The 17,361-nt window shown below is 38.3% G+C and overlaps 1 protein-coding gene across 8 annotated transcripts in view; it reads right to left on the bottom strand.

Annotated features, from left to right (window-relative positions):
• The window catches only part of SLC17A5 (solute carrier family 17 member 5), a gene marked incomplete at both ends in the record, with an annotated part of 48,152 nt that overhangs the window by 12,974 nt on the left and 17,817 nt on the right, over nt 1–17,361 (bottom strand). For 5 of the 8 annotated variants that reach the window (XM_079716129.1, XM_079716124.1, XM_079716123.1 and 2 more), the window contains 6 exons: nt 2,263–2,410; nt 4,266–4,398; nt 10,574–10,732; nt 12,863–12,981; nt 14,410–14,496; nt 16,448–16,535. In XM_079716129.1, the coding sequence (XP_079572255.1) occupies nt 2,263–2,410; nt 4,266–4,398; nt 10,574–10,732; nt 12,863–12,981; nt 14,410–14,496; nt 16,448–16,535 (734 nt within the window). The remainder of the gene's footprint in view (nt 1–2,262; nt 2,411–4,265; nt 4,399–10,573; nt 10,733–12,862; nt 12,982–14,409; nt 14,497–16,447; nt 16,536–17,361) is intronic. The other 3 variants (XM_079716127.1, XM_079716130.1, XM_079716128.1) reach the window with 3 other exon arrangements.

Here is a 17,361-nt window from a genome sequence, read left to right as displayed (position 1 = left end):
GCCTGAGGACCTGCATTTTGCACAATGATGCCGCTGCTCCATGGACCACAGTCGGCATAGTAAGAGACAAGAATACTCTAAATCCTTCCCAGTTCTAACTTTCTATGATTCTATAAACCACACACTTATAGTTTATAAAAACAATGTCATTTGTTTAACTTATTTCAAGGGAAAGCCTTTCCAGATTCCTTTTCTAATCAGTAGCATAAAGGAACAGTCCTTTAATTATTTCCTATTCCTTGAATCCTTTTCTCTACTTTGTACACCTCAAGCCCAAGTCTCGAGCCCGAGCAGAGATGTGTTCAGGGCAGTGGGCTTGCCCTGGTCCCCACTGAAATGGCATCTTACGTCTTTACTCCTTCCACTCCAATGGGCTCTTTATTATTTCAGTTACGTTTGTATCCAATCTTTCAAACGTTCACTACGTTTAACAAAGTTTTCTTGAGATTACTTTACTTTCCAAGTAAATTAAATTAATTTACTTTTTATTTTTAAATTAATTAATTTACTTTTCAAGTTAATTTACTTTTCTTCTTCTCTTTCCTTATGTTAAACTCCGTCAGTTCTTCTTCTTTTTTTTTTTTTTTTTAGCTGTGCTGCACGGCATATGGGATCTTAGTTCCTTGACCAGGGATTGAACCCATGCCCCTGCATTACAAGCACAGAGTCTTAACCACTGGACAGCCGGGGAAGTCCAAAACTCCTTCAGTTCTTAACTCACCAATATGTATAGTTAACAAACATTTTCTAGCTTGTAAATTTCACAAAATTCTTCCCTTATTTCTTATTTCTCATTTCTCATAAGAAAGAGCTTTAAAGAAAAGTGTTGACTGACACACAGTAAGGTCAACACAAATAGCTTTTTAGAAAGAATTTTGACATGGTACTGAATATGAAAGTCTATTTTCATTCTTCCATTCATGTAATTGATTGACTGAGCACTGACCATGGCCCAGCACAGGGCCAGGTGCTGGTACTGCTGGGGTTAGTAACACAGACTTGGGCCCTGAACTCTCAGAGATGATAGCCCTAGAGCTTTTGCTTAGGCTACCTTTTGTTTCAAATGGTTTCTTGGCCCAATACACAAGTGTTGCTGGTTTTCTTTCTTTGGTTCCCCACTGTTAAGGGTATGTAGCACTGAAGCTCCTATTTGCTTAGTATGATCAGATAAATCAACCACTCAGCAAGTATGGACTGGGGGTGCCTCTCCTTCTGCAGAAGCTGTGATATGGATATATAGGATGTCTCAGTCTGAGGACGCTTACATGCAAATTGGGGAGGTAAGAAAGAGAAGAGTTACATTAGAAATAATTACAAATTAAGGTATGGTATCCAGCATAAAATTGTAAATTGAGAAAAGGAAGAGAAAAAAGCACAATGGCCTGGAAAGGCTTAATGAAGAACTGGGATGTGAAATGGAAAGGATTCAGATGGATGGAGAGGAAAAGGCAGTGGACCACAGGCCGAGAATGAGCCCCTGTAGGAGCGGCAGACAGGACTCCGCCCAGAGTTAAGCATATCCGATGCTATGGAGCCTTCCTGGACTTCTTATATAAAACGAGAGACTGGATTAGAATGATTTCAAAGGTCCACTCAAGCTCTGTGAGCACCAGTTTGTTGGAGCTTATTTAGAAGTATTTATTGAAGGGATGGGAGACAAGGATTAGCAGGAATCAGAAGATTCTGTGGTAGTCCAGCTGGGAAGAACTGGGGGTAGGGGAAAGGTGGGAGGAGACCACTGGTCTCTTCTCCAAAAATAAATTCATATTCATTATTTAAAAAAAAATTAAGTGCATCAAATCCCCCGGGTTAAAATATTTACATAGTCCCCTCCTCTACCTTGTCAACTGGCACAGGCCCAAAGAATATTTCCAGAGAAACAGCTGTAGAAAGAATTCTGGGATTAAAAGTAAGATTTTAGGGGGAAGTTCTGGCTCTATCATTTATAAGCTGTGTGGTGTCATTCCTAGAGTAGTCATATGCACAGAGACAGAAAGTAGTAGAATGGCAGCTGCCAGGGGCTGGGGCGTGAGGTGGGGGAATGGGAGTTAGTGTTTAATGGGTCCAGGGTTTCAGTGTGGGAAGATAAAAAAGTTCTGGAATGGATCATGGTGATGGTTGCATAATAATGTGAATGGATGTACTTAATGCCACAGAACTATATACACTTAAAAATGGCAAATTTTGTGTTATATATATTTTACCACACTTAAAGAAAATAATTTAAAGTCAGTCAGAACGAATCTTTATATCAGTACTCACGAAGGAGCAATGTCCAGATGGTTGATGCTAAATCCAGAAGAGCAAAAGCCTCCCAGTGTTGTTGATATGGTTAGGAATGCAACAGCCAAAGAATAATCACAACCTATAAATCCAGCGGCTACCAGGAATACTGCAGGTCCAATCATTCCTGGAGTTAAAACATTATAAAAAGAAAAAAAGGAAGCCCCAGCATTAGTATTTGCTTGCTCTTTAATATAGTATAAATCTGAGATTTGACATTACTGCCATCTACTGTAGAAACAGTATACTGCCTAGAAGACTCAGTTTAAATTACAGTTTCATGAAAAAAAAATTTGCTGGAAAACATATAGGATGAATGCAACTATTACAAAACGTAAAAAAAAAAAAAAAATCTCACTATGCAATGTTATTAAATCTACGTGTGACCAGGACTCAAAGTTCTACAATGTTTAAGAAAAGAACAAGAGAATGACTGAAAAATATGGTTCTAGAGAGAAGCAATAGTTGATACAGAATGTGATTCAAAGTTCACATAACCAAAGAAGATAAACTAAATAATAAACTTTGCTGGATAAAGTTAGAAAAACACTCCATCTAGGTTTTGACAACTGTAAACAATACGTGGAGTTTATTACAGGCAGTTAAGCATCAAATATAAGTAATACAGGAAGGGACCTAACGGGTGGGCTGCTGTTTTCTCTCTGTGTCAATAGCAGTGCCATCCAACAAGTCTCTGTGATGATGGAAATGTTGTATTTGTATATACTGCAACCAAGGAACTTATTTTTAAATTTCAATTACATTTAAACAGCCACATATGGCTAGTGGCTACTGTACTAGACAGAGCAGGTCCACAGAAAGTCAAAAAAGAAAAAATCCAATTAAATCAAAGGGATTTATTTCACTTGTAGATGTGGAAAAATTTCTCCAGAGTCGAGATCAGTAAGCAGTGGGACTGGACAGCACATTCTAGCTGTAGGTGCTCAGAGGTGTTTTCAGAATTACATTGAACAGGGTCCCTTTACAATGTAATTATTGAAGTACAGTCATCAGTGACTTTGAGGGTCTCTACTTACTCGAATAATTGTCCTACATGGGTTTTTGTTTCTTTTTTAAATTTATTTCCTGGCCACGCCACATGGCATGTGGGATCTTAGTTCCCAGACCAGGGATCAAACCCGTGCCCCCTGCAGTGGAAGCCACTGGACTGGCAGGGAAGTCCCTGTCCTACATAGTTTTAAACTTCACTTTTCTGAAATCAGACTCTGAAACACATGATTATTTAAGCTTCCTTTGATTTACAGCTTTGATTTATAGCTCCTTATTTGATATAATGATGTTAGTATACATTTTTGATTGAAATTTAAAATAGAAAAGGGATGGAGACTTAAAAATCTTATTTTCATTGCAAACTTAGGGTTGAAAACAAAGTGATTTTTAAAATTCTGGGGAAGATGGGCTTCCCTGGTGGCGCAGTGGTTAAGAATCTGCCTGCCAAGGCAGGGGACACGGGTTCGAGCCCTGGTCCGGGGAGATCCCACATGCCGCAGAGCAACTAAGCCCATGTGCTACAACTACTAAGCCTGCGCTCTAGAGCCCGCGGGCCACAACTACTGAAGCCTGCGCACCTAGAGCCCGTGCTCTGCAACAAGAGAAGCCACCGCAATGAGAAGCCCTCGCACCACAACAAAGCTTACACGCAGCAACAAAGACCCAACACAGCCAATAATAAATAAATAAAATAAATAAGTTAAAAAAAATTCTGGGGAAGATATTCAGCAAAGCATGCCATTTTTTATAGTTACAAGAGTATGGTAGAGATAATAGGATATTATAAATCTTAATCCTCAAAATGCATCATTCAAAAAGAACCATCTTGTATAGACATGCACTACATGCATTAAAATATATTGTTTTAATATGTGAACAAATGACTACTATTATCATTTTTATTTTGCCTTGCCTTGTAAACACAGTAAATAATTGTAAACCAAAACCAAACCTGATTCATTTTTACCTACCTATAAGGCTAAAAACTCTTCGAACACATAGAGTTGAAAAATTCCATTTTGCCCTTAAATTGTCAGCGGCCTGACCAGACAGGATCATACATAACCAACAGCCTAAATAAGGGACTGCAGATAAAAACCCATTCTGGAAGGAATAAGAAGATCCGGAATTAATTATGGAGGAAGAACCAAAACAACATATACACACACACACCCACTACCATATGAAAGCAGAGGAGACACATAGCAATATTCTGTTAATTTTTATATAATATAGCAAATAAGGCTGATTTTTCTAAGGATTATGGGATGCAGTTCAGTGCAGTCCCAGAGAGCCTGTCTCAGAGGGAACCAGAGCTCCCATAGTGCAGTATGCTCAGGGTAATCTTGAATGTTATTCTGGGACTTGGGCTGTAGCTTCAGTGAGAGAAGACGTCTTCGTATTAGCCTATGGATTTTCCCCGCGGGACAGTTTTCATTTATTTATTTACTTAAAAAATATATTTTATTATAAAATAAAATTCAGATGGAGAAAAGCACATAAGTCAAATGTATGGCTTAATGAATTATTCTGAAGTGAGCGCCGTCTAGGTGCTGTTCGAAACTGCACTGCTCTCTTCCGGCTTCTCGCTTGAGGATCCCCAGACCTGCTCCAGCTGCCTCTACTGCACGATCGAGCTGGGCATGGGCACGGATGAGGATGAAGTGACAGCACAGGAGCCCAGGGCTGCTGTTCCTGGTGAGATTCCCCACCTCGAGGGTGATGAGGATGCCTCTCGCATGGAAGAAGTAGATGAGGAGTTTCTACCTGCAGACTTTGTTCCCTCCGTAGTGTCCCCACGGCTCCCCCAGAGGCAGCCCCAGTAGCCCTGGCCCACCTGGCTCCCTCTGCTGACGTCTAGTGGTTTTATTTTTGTCCTTCTGTCTAAGGCAGGATACAAGGGCCTCAAGTCCTATCCCTTTCCACATTTGACATGGGGTTTGAAGGTTGTGTATTGTGGGTTTTTTTTGTTTATTTTGTTCTGAAATTAAAGTATGCAAAATCAAGATGCAGTTAAAAAAATAACGTGCCTGGGGCACTCGCACATGCTCTGAGCAGAGCACAGAGGCGGTGAGGTGATAGAGAGAGCTCTATTTTTCCGTCTCTTCTTTCACTTTACATCACCACCTGAACAAAACGAAAACACCACGAGATGTGAAGCAGAATTTATCTTGGAAATGTGTTATTTGCTTTGTAGGAAATGACTAGACAGTCAGCTTTTTAGGAAATCACAAATTCTGTAAAATGAAGAAAATATACTCAAAAATCCCCCCAGAAATTTCTTTCTTCTATTCATTTCTCCTTAAGCACAAACCTGAGGTGCTAACCCTAAATGGCCCAATTCTGATAAAAACAAAAGTTTTTGTTTGTTTGTTTGTTTGTTTGTTTGTTTGCGGTACGCGGGCCTCTCACTGTTGTGGCCTCTCCCGTTGCGGAGCACAGGCTCCGGACGCACAGGCTCAGCGGCCATGGCTCACGGGCCTAGCCGCTCTGCGGCATGTGGGATCTTCCCGGACCGGGGCACAAACCCGTGTCCCCTGCATCGGCAGGCGGACTCTCAACCACTGCGCCACCAGGGAAGCCCCAAAACAAAAGTTTTTTATAGCCTGAAAGAGATGGGTACACCTGTTAGAGATTTACAAACACAGAAAAGGTAGAAAGATATTTTATCATTGATATTTAAATCTGGTAATAATTCTATCTAAGCATCATTAATGGTACAGACCAGCAAAACTTGTTAATATTTTAAATTTAAGTGTGCTTAAGAAAAGATTTAATTTTTTTCATCATAGTCTGTGGTCTATTTTCAGATGTTGCATGCTTCCAGTTCTACTTCTGTGGCTGAAGATTTTTGTTTCTTTCTGGTATTAAGCTGAGTAATTTCCTCTTTAAATTTTACTCCATTTAGAATTCCGCACAGTAGGATCACATCTATCATTATCTGTGGCAGAACCCTACACATGAACTGCAGCAAATAGAGAAGAGAATTTCCTGATCGTAGCTTTGTCCTCTGGTGGGATAAGACCGATAATTCATCAGAGTTACTGAATTTCTCCACTTAAAATTCCAATGGTAAAAACTCCCCTGACAAAATCTTCAACATTTATACATCCACGGTATCTTCCACAGTTGTTAAGCATTCTGTTCAAGGATGTGGTTCCTTGTATTCACTTATTAAAAAAAAAAGATTCCAAAATGTTAATATCCAAAATAGGGTAACAGATATTGCCCCAACTCTCACTGAGCTGTAAGAAATAGGGACACTAGGAAAAAGCTAGAAAAAAAGAAAAGCGGTGATAACTAATGAAAATAAACTTATGTAACAAAGCAAGCTTAAAACAAAGGATCAAGAGCTTTAAAAATTTTAATTAACGAGAGTATAATTTTAAATACAATGCTTCTCAAAGCAAGCTTTATTTTGAACAAAGGCCATTTCATGAATGTAATATGCTGATTTTTCAAGAAAAAAAATCCATTAAAAAAGAGGCTTCTATACAAGAGAATTCTTTTCAAACTCTGTTCACATTTCTTTTAATTTTGATTCGGAAAGAAAATGCCTTTTTTTGGTATGAAAATGCAAGAAAAAATATTCTAGTTTTAAAGTTTCTCATTATAGAATTAAAAAAAATTGATAAAAAATAAATGAAGGTGGGCTTCCCTGGTGGCACAGTGGTTTAGAGTCCGCCTGCCGATGCAGGGGACACGGGTTCGTGCCTCGGTCCGGGAAGATCCCAGTTGGGCCTGTGAGCCATGGCCGCTGAGCCTGCGCGTCCGGAGCCTGTGCTCCACAACGGGAGAGGCCACAACAGTGAGAGGCCCGCGTACCGCAAAAAAATAAATAAATAAATAAATGAAGGCAATTAAGTACATATACTAATTACCAGTCAGCTACTGATATTTCATTCTTTCTATAGTTCTCCTGGGAAAATTGCAAATAGAAGCATCAGTGGAATGATCTTTAAATTTGCATATGAAATTTGTCAGTACAGTAGGAGACTCCAGTCAGGCTCTGTTAACAGAGAGCTTAGAAAAAGCAAGGTTGCTTGCAACAAATCCGTCCCACGCTATTGGTAAAGCCTCATTTCAGTTTAACTTCTGTCAATGCAATTGGTGGATATATTTCAGTATAATGGATCTCTTTTTTCAAAAGTAACCAGAGGAGTTCTTCACAGCTTAGCTGTTTCGGTGACGTTTAAGGTTCGGTCCATGTGGCCAATGTTTTCAGTATGCCTTGGAAGTGAGGTGATGCAACAGTTCACTTTAACACTGTTGACAGCTCTAAGTCCTTGTAACCAAGGCAGTCGTGCAGTCAGCCTTGCTATCATCACATTTACCACCCAGGCTGCTGCTTTACTTCCAGGGCTTCCACTCTGTGGCTGAGTGACAGTCCACTGTGGAATATACCATATTTCGTTTATCTATTCACCAGCTGATACATATTCGGGTTGTTTCCACTTTTTCATCATTACGAATAATGGTATGAACTTTTATGTACATGTACATGTTTCTGTGTGCACATATGTTTTCAGTTCTCTTGGGTATAGACCCAGGAATGGAATTTCTGGGTCACAATAATAACTTTATGTTTAACTTTTTGAGGAATTGCCAAACTGTTTTCCATAATGGCGACACCGCTTCACATCCCCACCAGCAATGTATGAGGGTTCTGTTTCCTCTACCTGCTCACCAACACTTGTTATTTTTTGGTTTTCTGATTCTAATAGGTGTGAAGTGGTATCTCATTATGGTTTTGTGTTCCATTTCTGTATATATATATATATATATTTTTGGCAAATCAATTTTATTTTATTTATTTTTTAACATCTTTATTGGAGTATAATTGCTTTACAATGGTGTGTTAGTTTCTACTGTATAACAAAGTGAATCAGCTATGTGTATACATATATTCCCATATCCCCTCCCTCTTGCGTCTCCCTCCCACCCTCCCTATCCCACCCTTCTAGGTGGTTACAAAGCACCGAGCTGATCTCCCTGTGCAATGCAGCTGCTTCCCACTAGCTATCTATTTTGCATTTGGTAGTGTATATACCAGCATAGTCAATGCTACTCTCTCACTTCATCATCCCAGCTTACCTTTCCCCCTCCCTGTGTCCTCAAGACCATTCTCTACGTCTGCATCTTTATTCCTGTCCTTCCCCTAGGTTCGTCAGAACCTTTTTTTTTTTTAGATTCCATATATATGTGTTAGCACACGGTATTTGTTTATCTCTTTCTGACTTACTTCACTCTGTATGACAGACATTAGGTCCATCCACCTCATTACAAATAGCTCAATTTTGTTTCTTTTTATGCCTGAGTAATATTCCATTGTATATATGTGCCACACCTTCTTTATCCATTCATCTGTTGATGGACACTTAGGTTGCTTCCATGTCCTGGCTATTGTAAATAAAGCTGCAATGAACATTGTGGTACCTGACTCTTTTTGAATTATGGTTTTCTCTGGGTATATGCCCAGTAGTGGGATTGCTGGGTCATATGGTAGTTCCATTTTTAGTTTTTTAAGGAACCTCCATACTGTTCTCCATAGTGACTGTATCAATTTACATTCCCACCAGCAGTGCAAGAGGGTTCCCTTTTCTCCACACGCTCTCCAGCATTTATTCTTTGTAGATTTTTTGATGATGGCCATTCTGACTGGTGTGAGGTGATACCTCATTGTAGTTTTGATTTGTATTTCTCTAATGATTAGTGTTCTTGAGCATCCTTTCATGTGTTTGTTGGCAATCTGTATATTTTCTTTGGAGAAATGTCTATTTAGGTCTTTTGCCCATTTTTGGATTGGGTTGCTTGTTTTTTTTTTTAATTAATTAATTAATTTATTAGTTTTGGCTGTGTTGGGTCTTTGTTGCTGCGTGCAGGCTTTCTCAAGCTGTGGCGAGCGGGGGCTGGGGCTACTCTTTGTTGCGGTGCACGGGCTTCTCATTGAAGTGGCTTCTCTTATTGTGGAGCACGGGCTCTAGGCACACGGGCTTCAGTAGCTGTGGCATGCAGGCTCTGTAGTTTTGGCTCGCGGGCTCTAGAGTGCAGACTCAGTAGTTGTGGCACACAGGCTTAGTTGTTCCGCGGCATGTGGGATCTTCCCGGACCAGGGCTCAAACCTGTGTCCCCTGCATTAGCAGGAAGATTATTAACCACTACGCCACCAGGGAAGACCCTTGCTTGTTTTTTTGATATTGAGCTGCATGAGCTGCTTGTATATTTTGGAGATTAATCTTTGGCAGTTGCTTCGTTTGCAAATATTTTCTCCCATTCTGAGGGTTGTCTTTTCATCTTGTTTATGGTTTCCTTTGCTGTGCAAACCATTGAGTAATGACGCTGAGCATCAGTACATGGGCTTATTGGTCACTTGCATATCTTTGGAGAAATGTCTATTCAAATCCTTTGCCCATTTAAAAAATTGCGTTATTTATCTTTCTATTATTGAGTTGTATAAATTCTTTATATAGTTATCAAATATATGATTTGCAAATATTTTCTCCCATTCAGTGGGTTTTTATTCTTGATGGTGTCCTTTGAGGCACAAAAGTTTTCAATTTTGATGAAGCCCAATTTATCTATATTTTCCTTTGGTCATGTGTGCTTTTGGTATCATATGTAAGAAACTGTTGCCTAGCCCAAAGTCACAAAGATGTACACTTCTAAGAGTTTTGTCATTTTAGCTCCTAACATTTACATCTTTGATTTATCCTTCATTTTGAAGGCAAAAACACTACCAAATTTACTTATAAACTGTGCCTCTTTCTCTTTAGGTTTTTCTTCAATCTCTTTAAAGACAAAATCCATCAACATAGAGATAATAGGAATTGCCTCAGTTTGATGAGTTCATAAGGAACTGGCAGTTTTAGTGGGGGGTCTGTCTTACACAGCTTTGCAACTATAGCTCTGCCAACACCTGGATAACACTGCCGAGCGATTTCTGTACAAGAACCTTGTGTCTCCCAGCACCCCTCTCGGCTCCCAGCAGAGTCGGGCTACCATCCCAAGGAAATATGGTACCACCTGCATTTATCATCTGAGGTCCTGGCACGTTACTGGGGACTAGTAAGACCTTCACAGTTAAAGGGGATACCAGCCAAGATACTCTGAATCAAGAGTTAACACACACAGAGGGGAGGAACAAGCAAGGCTAAAAAGAGCAGACTCTAGAATTTAGTATATCAGAGTAAAATGGAAGATGCAAAATAACTGAGTCTCACATAGATAAAAACAAATTCAGTATACTCTCTATAAGAAGCAGAAACTTATGTTTTCTTACCTCTTGAATATTGAACCTTAGGACCTCCTTCATATACGTAGGCAATAAGGTCAGTAAAGTATAAAAAGTCCAGTTGTAAGAAAAATGTGCAACTACAATAGCCCAAAGTGCTAGTGATTTCAGCATAGGTATCCATGGCACTGACTTCTGTGAAGAGAGCTGAAAAAGGAAAAAAAAAAAAACAGGCATAATTAGGATAAGCTACAGCTATGTTCATGCTATGTTTAGATCTGTATCTGATCAGCTGAAATTCGTCTAGAATACGTTATCAACCTTGATTACTAAATCCCAGATTTTTAAACAACTCTTTAAAAATATTAAACAGCAATAGAAACTCCATGATTCAGATCTGAAGAAAAAACAGAAATGTAATCTTAGAGCTAAAATGTCAAACTAAATACTCCTTATGAATGTCAGCAGTCACCTGCAATATTACTTTTTCCACCTAAAAAACAGAGGACAGTTTAATAATCAAATTCAGAGGCTGGCATAAGGGCAAAGGAAAGAGATTGGAAGTCCTATTAGAATTCATATTTCATTCTCCAATCTTTATGCATTTACAGTGATCTATAAGAACTGTGCAATAGGAGGTTTTTTATGTAGCCATTTGGAGTAACGGTCTTCAAAGCAGGATGTAAGCATCCCAGCGGTAGCAAGATAATCCACCATGGTGTGGAAAGACATAACAGGTCTTCTATCTATACTCACTTTTATTGTAAAAAGAGAAATTAAACTCTATTAATATTTAACAAATAGGTTGGCCCTGGAATATGTCAGACCATCACATGTTGTATGATCTCCCCAATTAAAAGGGGTTAATGGCATCCTTACTTGTTGGTCTGCCCTCGGTGTAATATTACAGCATGTTACAGTTTACACCTGCCTTTTAAAATGGATTTATGGATTTTATTAGCCAGTTTTAATTAAAACAAATCTACAAAATCAACATCTTCAAAAGATTCTTAAGGAGAAAGTAAATAGAAGTCTACTAATGTAAGCACGAGTGAACACCAAGAAAATAGTAGAATTGACACTTTCCCTCTTGAGTCCTTTGTCAGTTACCTCACCAAGCGAAATAATGGCAGGCTCATCAAATACACCATATTGGGACTTCCCTGGTGGTGCAGTGATTAAGAATCCACCTGCCAGTGCAGGGAACATGGGTTCGAGCCCTGGTCCGGGAAGATCCCACATGCCGTGGAGCAACTAAGCCCGTGAGCCACAACTACTGAGCCTGCGCGCCTAGAGCCCGTGCTCCGCAGCAAGAGAAGCCACCGCAATGAGAAGCCTGCGCACCACAACGAAGAGCAGACCCTGCTCGCCGCAACTAGAGAAAGCCTGTGAGCAGCAACAAAGACCCAATGCAGCCAAAAAAAAAAAAAAAAGAAATGTGAGTGAGTAAATGTTTAATTACTGCCTGGTTTACTATATATAAAAATTGAAAATATCAGTAATAATAACTTAGTGGGCAATAAAAGTCTTACACGAAATATTTTATGTTCTTAAACCAATAAAGTGACTATGAAGCCATTAACAATGCTAAAGAAAAGACTATATATATTTGAATTTTCCTAATGTTTTCATGTTCTTCTTTTATTCCCACCAAAAGGCAAATATTTTGTCTCCACGGCATGAGAATTTATGATAAATTATGTATTAAATTATGATGCAAATTTATCATAAATTAAATTATGATAGACTATTAAATTATGATAGACTTTTATTTCTGACTTGCTGTTGTGCTCAATTAAGTGAAACAAATCTTACTTTAGTTAAGTATAAATTTTTCCTGAAGGGCTACCCTAGAGGAGCAAACAGGTGTATATCATATTATATTATTATATATCACAATAAATGTGCTGTCCTTGTTAAATCACACTCGTTTAAAATACAGATAAAAACACACTAGTTTTCTAACAACTAACATTTAGGGTATAGCTATAAGATTCCTCTTGTAAATAACACATCTTATTTTCTACTAATTAAGAAGACAAAGGAGACTCACTTGATAATCATTACTCTAGAAGGTTTAAAATGACTTAGAAAAGTAATTTTTCATAGATTTAAACTAGATTTAAATAAATTTCTAGATTTTAAATTTCATAGATTTAAACTAGAAAGAATTGACATTTCTTGGACAAAAGAGTACTTTGTACCTTTATTTAATTTGCCTGCTCTACTTTGCCTAGAGTGTGCACAACAGAAATATCTATTAAAAAAACTGGTATCTTAATTCTGAAGAAAAAAAAAGGTTCTGAAATTATTTTTAAAATGTGCCAAAGTCCTTACCTGATTTCTTAATGATGAAAGAATGTATTCCTTTTCATAGGGGGAGATTGTCTTGTGAGTTTCTGGTGTATCACTAACTAACCAGATCCATAAAATAAACCAAATGATTCCAACTGTACCTTAAAATAGAAAAATAAGAGGTAAATGAAATTAGTATGCACCAACAGCAATTTTTCTGTCTTGAAAAAATTACGTAATTATAAACTTAGTGAAAATTTGGTTTCAGCTTTGTTTTCAAGTTCTTCTCATAATTCTTTAAGGGGATAACTGCTATTTGTATTATTTCCTATAAATTTTTAAGAGGAAAAACTTTTTTAAAAAATTGCAGTATAACTGACATATAACATTACATTAGTTTCAAGTGTACAACATAATGATTTGATATTTATATACACTGCAAAATAATCACCACAATATATCTGGCTACCATCTATCACCATACAAAATGACAAACATTTTTTTTCCTGTGATGAGAACTTTTAGGATTTATTCTCTTGGTAACTTTCAAGTATGTACCACAGGGACTTCCCTGGCGGTGCAGTGATTAAGAATCCACCTGCCAATACAGGGGACATGGGTTTGATCCCTGGTCCGGAAAGATCCCACATGCCGTGGAGCAACTAAGCCCGTGTGCCACAACTACTGAGCCTGCGCTCTAGAGCCTACAAGCCACAACTACTGAGCCCGCATGCCACAACTACTGAAACCTGCGCACCTAGAGCCCGTGCTCCACAACAAGAGAAGCCACCGCAAGGAGAAGCCCGTGCACCACAACGAAGAGTAGCCCCCGCTCGCTGCAACTAGAGAAAGCCCACGCACAGCAACAAAGACCCAACACAGCCAAAAAAACAAAAAAAGTATGTACCACAATATCACTGTGCTGTACATTACATCCCCATGACTTCTTTATTTTATAATGGGAAGTTTGCACCTGAAGAGAACAACTTTTAACCACATGACTCTGCCTATCAGGGCCTACCAGACAAACCTTTTAAAAAATAAAAGTCTACAATCTATTATTTCCACAGGTATCTGCTTTTGTTTATTGATTTGTTTTTTGTTTTGACTGCAGATATATTTCCTTCAAAATGTTTACATGGCAATCTAATTTATTAAATATGTGTATCATCCTGCTATTGAGAGTGAGAAATGAAAGGCCCTGGGACTAAACAAAGAAACAAAAAAGATTAAAACTACCAAGTGAGAGCATCCTACTTTGTTTGAGAAGACATATTTTCAAAATATACATTTTTTATAATAAACAACACAGCAGTTTTTATAGTAAGTATAGCATTTAAGTCCTGGATTCAACAGCAGTTTCTATTAAACAAATATTCCAAAATTAACATCAGGTCACAACTCAGCTAGATCATTTTAACTACATAAACTTGAAAAACAGGTTGTCAGTAAGTGTTTCAGAGCTTTGTGGTCTAGGAGATGGTTACTTCAGTGAATTGGAATATACATATTTTAACCAATTATTAGACCACTATTACATTTTGGATCTGTCACATTATAATTTAGGTTACATTTTTGAATAAACTTACCAAAGAGGTAGAAGACGTAAGTCCAATTCATATAGAAGCAAACTATACCAGAAAGAGGAAGAGAAACTACTGTCCCAAGCTGTGCTCCTAGAATAACAACAAAGACTTTGTAAACTTTGGAGAAAAATGAACAAAGAGGGGACACAGGTCTACAGCCTAAAGAAGACGGATAACAGACAACAGGGAAAAGAAAGAGTGATTCAAATCCTATAGGAGTTGAGTTAGTCACATGTAAATATAAACAACCCATTCTCTTACGGGATCATTTACTAGAAAACCCACAATATGTAAAATGTATACATTAATATGTAGTTATATTAGTTACAACTATGTAGCTACTGATGAATTAGAAGGCATCAAGCAATAGAAGACCTATTATAATATGAGCCAGTAAATGCCACATTACTAGTAAATGTGTTAGAAAGCCAAGTGTTTGGGGAAAGGCTCAAAGATGGTCTCTAAACATAACCTACTGCAGCACACCTGGTGAAAAAAGAACGAAGCTTTTGGTAATCTAATTTGCCCCAAATATATTACACACAATTGTTTCGGATAAATAAGTGATAAAATTCATTTTAACCACCAAACAGAAGACATCTTAGAAGGTACAGTGGGAGCTAAAATAATCAGACATTGTTTCTGGTCTCAAATTTTAGTCTTATATAGGAAGTAAATATAAACAACTAATGATTACATGTTAGAAAGTGTTGTGTGTCACAGAGCAATATGGAAGTTCAAATGTAGGACAGATTACCTCTGACCTCTAGAGATCAGGAAAAGATGTAAGAAGCAGCAGTGGGACTTTGAAAAGTTGGGCAAGATCTGGTCCCATAAGAAAGAAGATACGGAGGCAGGTGTAACAGGGTGAGCAAATGAAAGCAAGTAGGAAAGCAGAAAGTGGGTTTGGGAACTTCAATTGGGTGAAGGAACGGAATAGGAAGGCTAGAAAACCGGGTTGAATAGTTACTGAATATCTGCTCCATGCCAGGCACTAGGTGTCAAGGGCTAGGCTGGCTAAAATGAAGTGGTGAAGACCATAAAGAATCTTGACCCCTAGTTTGAGCTTAGACTATTCAACAGGCAAAGGGGAACCACTGACAGTGCCTGTTCTTGAACTTCTCATCAGATTTCTTACATCGATCTCCACATAGCTGTAAGAATCTTCTTAAAATGTACATGGGATCATGTCTCTCTCTCGATTAAAAACTTCTGATGTCTCTCCATTGTAGTTTGGAAAAAAAAATCTACATTCCTCCCTGTGGCCTGTAAGCCCTGATGTAATCTGGCTCTTGTCTATTTCTCTAACCCCATCTTATGCCATTACCCCCTTTATTCAGTGTGTTCTAGACCCCTTCAGTGGTTTCTCATTGCTTTGAACCCTTATGTTACTTCCTGCCTGACAGCCCTTGTATGTGCTGTTCTGACTGGCTGGAATGCTTTCCTTTTTGCTCCTTGCGTGACTGGTTCATTCTCATCCTTCAGATTTTAGCTTCAAAGCCACCGCAGAGAGGTCTTTCTCAATAACTGTATTTAAAAGCAGTCAGGTCAAAAAGTTTTCATTCAGTGTGTGAGCTGGAAAAATTATAATTCACATATAAAGCTCATGCTATCTTACCTACAGATCAAAATGATAGCAAATAAATGCATAGAAAACAAGGTGTCTGAAGGGAGGTGTTGAAAGTCATGACCAGCTTATCAGATGATCAAATCAAATCACAATTTAAGGACAAAAGTGTTCAATTTTCCAGCATTTTTGGCTTTGTTTTGTTAAAGCATTCTCTATATCAACATCTGAAAAGGCAACATGTTTTGAAATAAATGATGGCACATGGAGGAAATGACAGTAGTCAATGAAGCCGCTTTGCTATATGCTGGTGAGCCAAAGAAGAAGATTAATAATAAAGTTATACCCCTGCAACTTAAGTTTTCCCCAAAGAAAGCACCTGACATTGCATGATTCTGCTGTGCGCCCTTCCCCCAAGGTTGATATACAGATAACAAAATGTAGCGAAAACCTTCACAAGAACAGTTATCTCACCTGCATATGAAATGCTGAGAAGCTTGCTTCTTTCAAGAGGAGGAGCCCACGAAGACCACATGGCATGCATGGCTGGAAACGTGACACCCTGGTAAGGGAAAAAGATATTTCTGATGAAATACAAGGTAGTTTTGTTAATGTTTTAAATTCAGTTGCGTATTTTGTTGCAAAAGAAGTTTCTGGATAAGACTCACACTAGAATCAGGTTTCATGGAGTGAGATGTCTTTACAGTGCTGAGTGCAAATACCTCATAATGAAGTACTTTCAAAATCTGAACAAAGATTTGTGGATTCTGTCAACTGATTTGAGGACTGCAAGGCAAGGGTTACAAAAAATGTAAAAGAATGTACTGAATGAGGATATAAAGGTACCCTCCCACGGTGAATTTTACTCATTTACTTTATTTATGGCCTGAATGCAATGGGAATGTTATCAATATGTAACTTTTAAAAATACTGAGCTAATACTGTGGGATACTAGAAGAAAATTCAGATTCACCTTACTCAACAGGAAAAATGGTCCTACCAAAAAAAGGTACTACCAAAAAACACTCAATTAGAGTGTTTACTGGTATTTTTTTCTTTTCTGGTGATAATTAGCCTAGTAAATGCCAATTAGGGGAGGGGCAAGATAGGAGTGGAGGATTAAGAGGTGCAAACTACTATGTATAAAATAAATAAGCTATAATGATAGATTATACAGCACAGGGAATATAACCAATGTTTTATAATAACTATAAATGGAGTATAATCCATAAAAATTTTGAATCGTTATACACCTGAAATTTATATAATATTGGACATCTACTATACCTCAATTTTTTTTTTTTTTTTGCGGTACGCGGGCCTCTCACTGTTGTGGCCTCTCCTGTTGCGGAGCACAGGCTCCGGACGCACAGGCTCAGCGGCCATGG

This window comes from Hyperoodon ampullatus, assembly GCF_949752795.1.
Source record: "Hyperoodon ampullatus genome assembly, chromosome: 12".
NCBI lineage: Eukaryota > Metazoa > Chordata > Mammalia > Artiodactyla > Ziphiidae > Hyperoodon > Hyperoodon ampullatus.
Note: the sequence above shows the minus strand (reverse complement) of the source record. Positions and strands in the feature narration are given on the sequence as shown.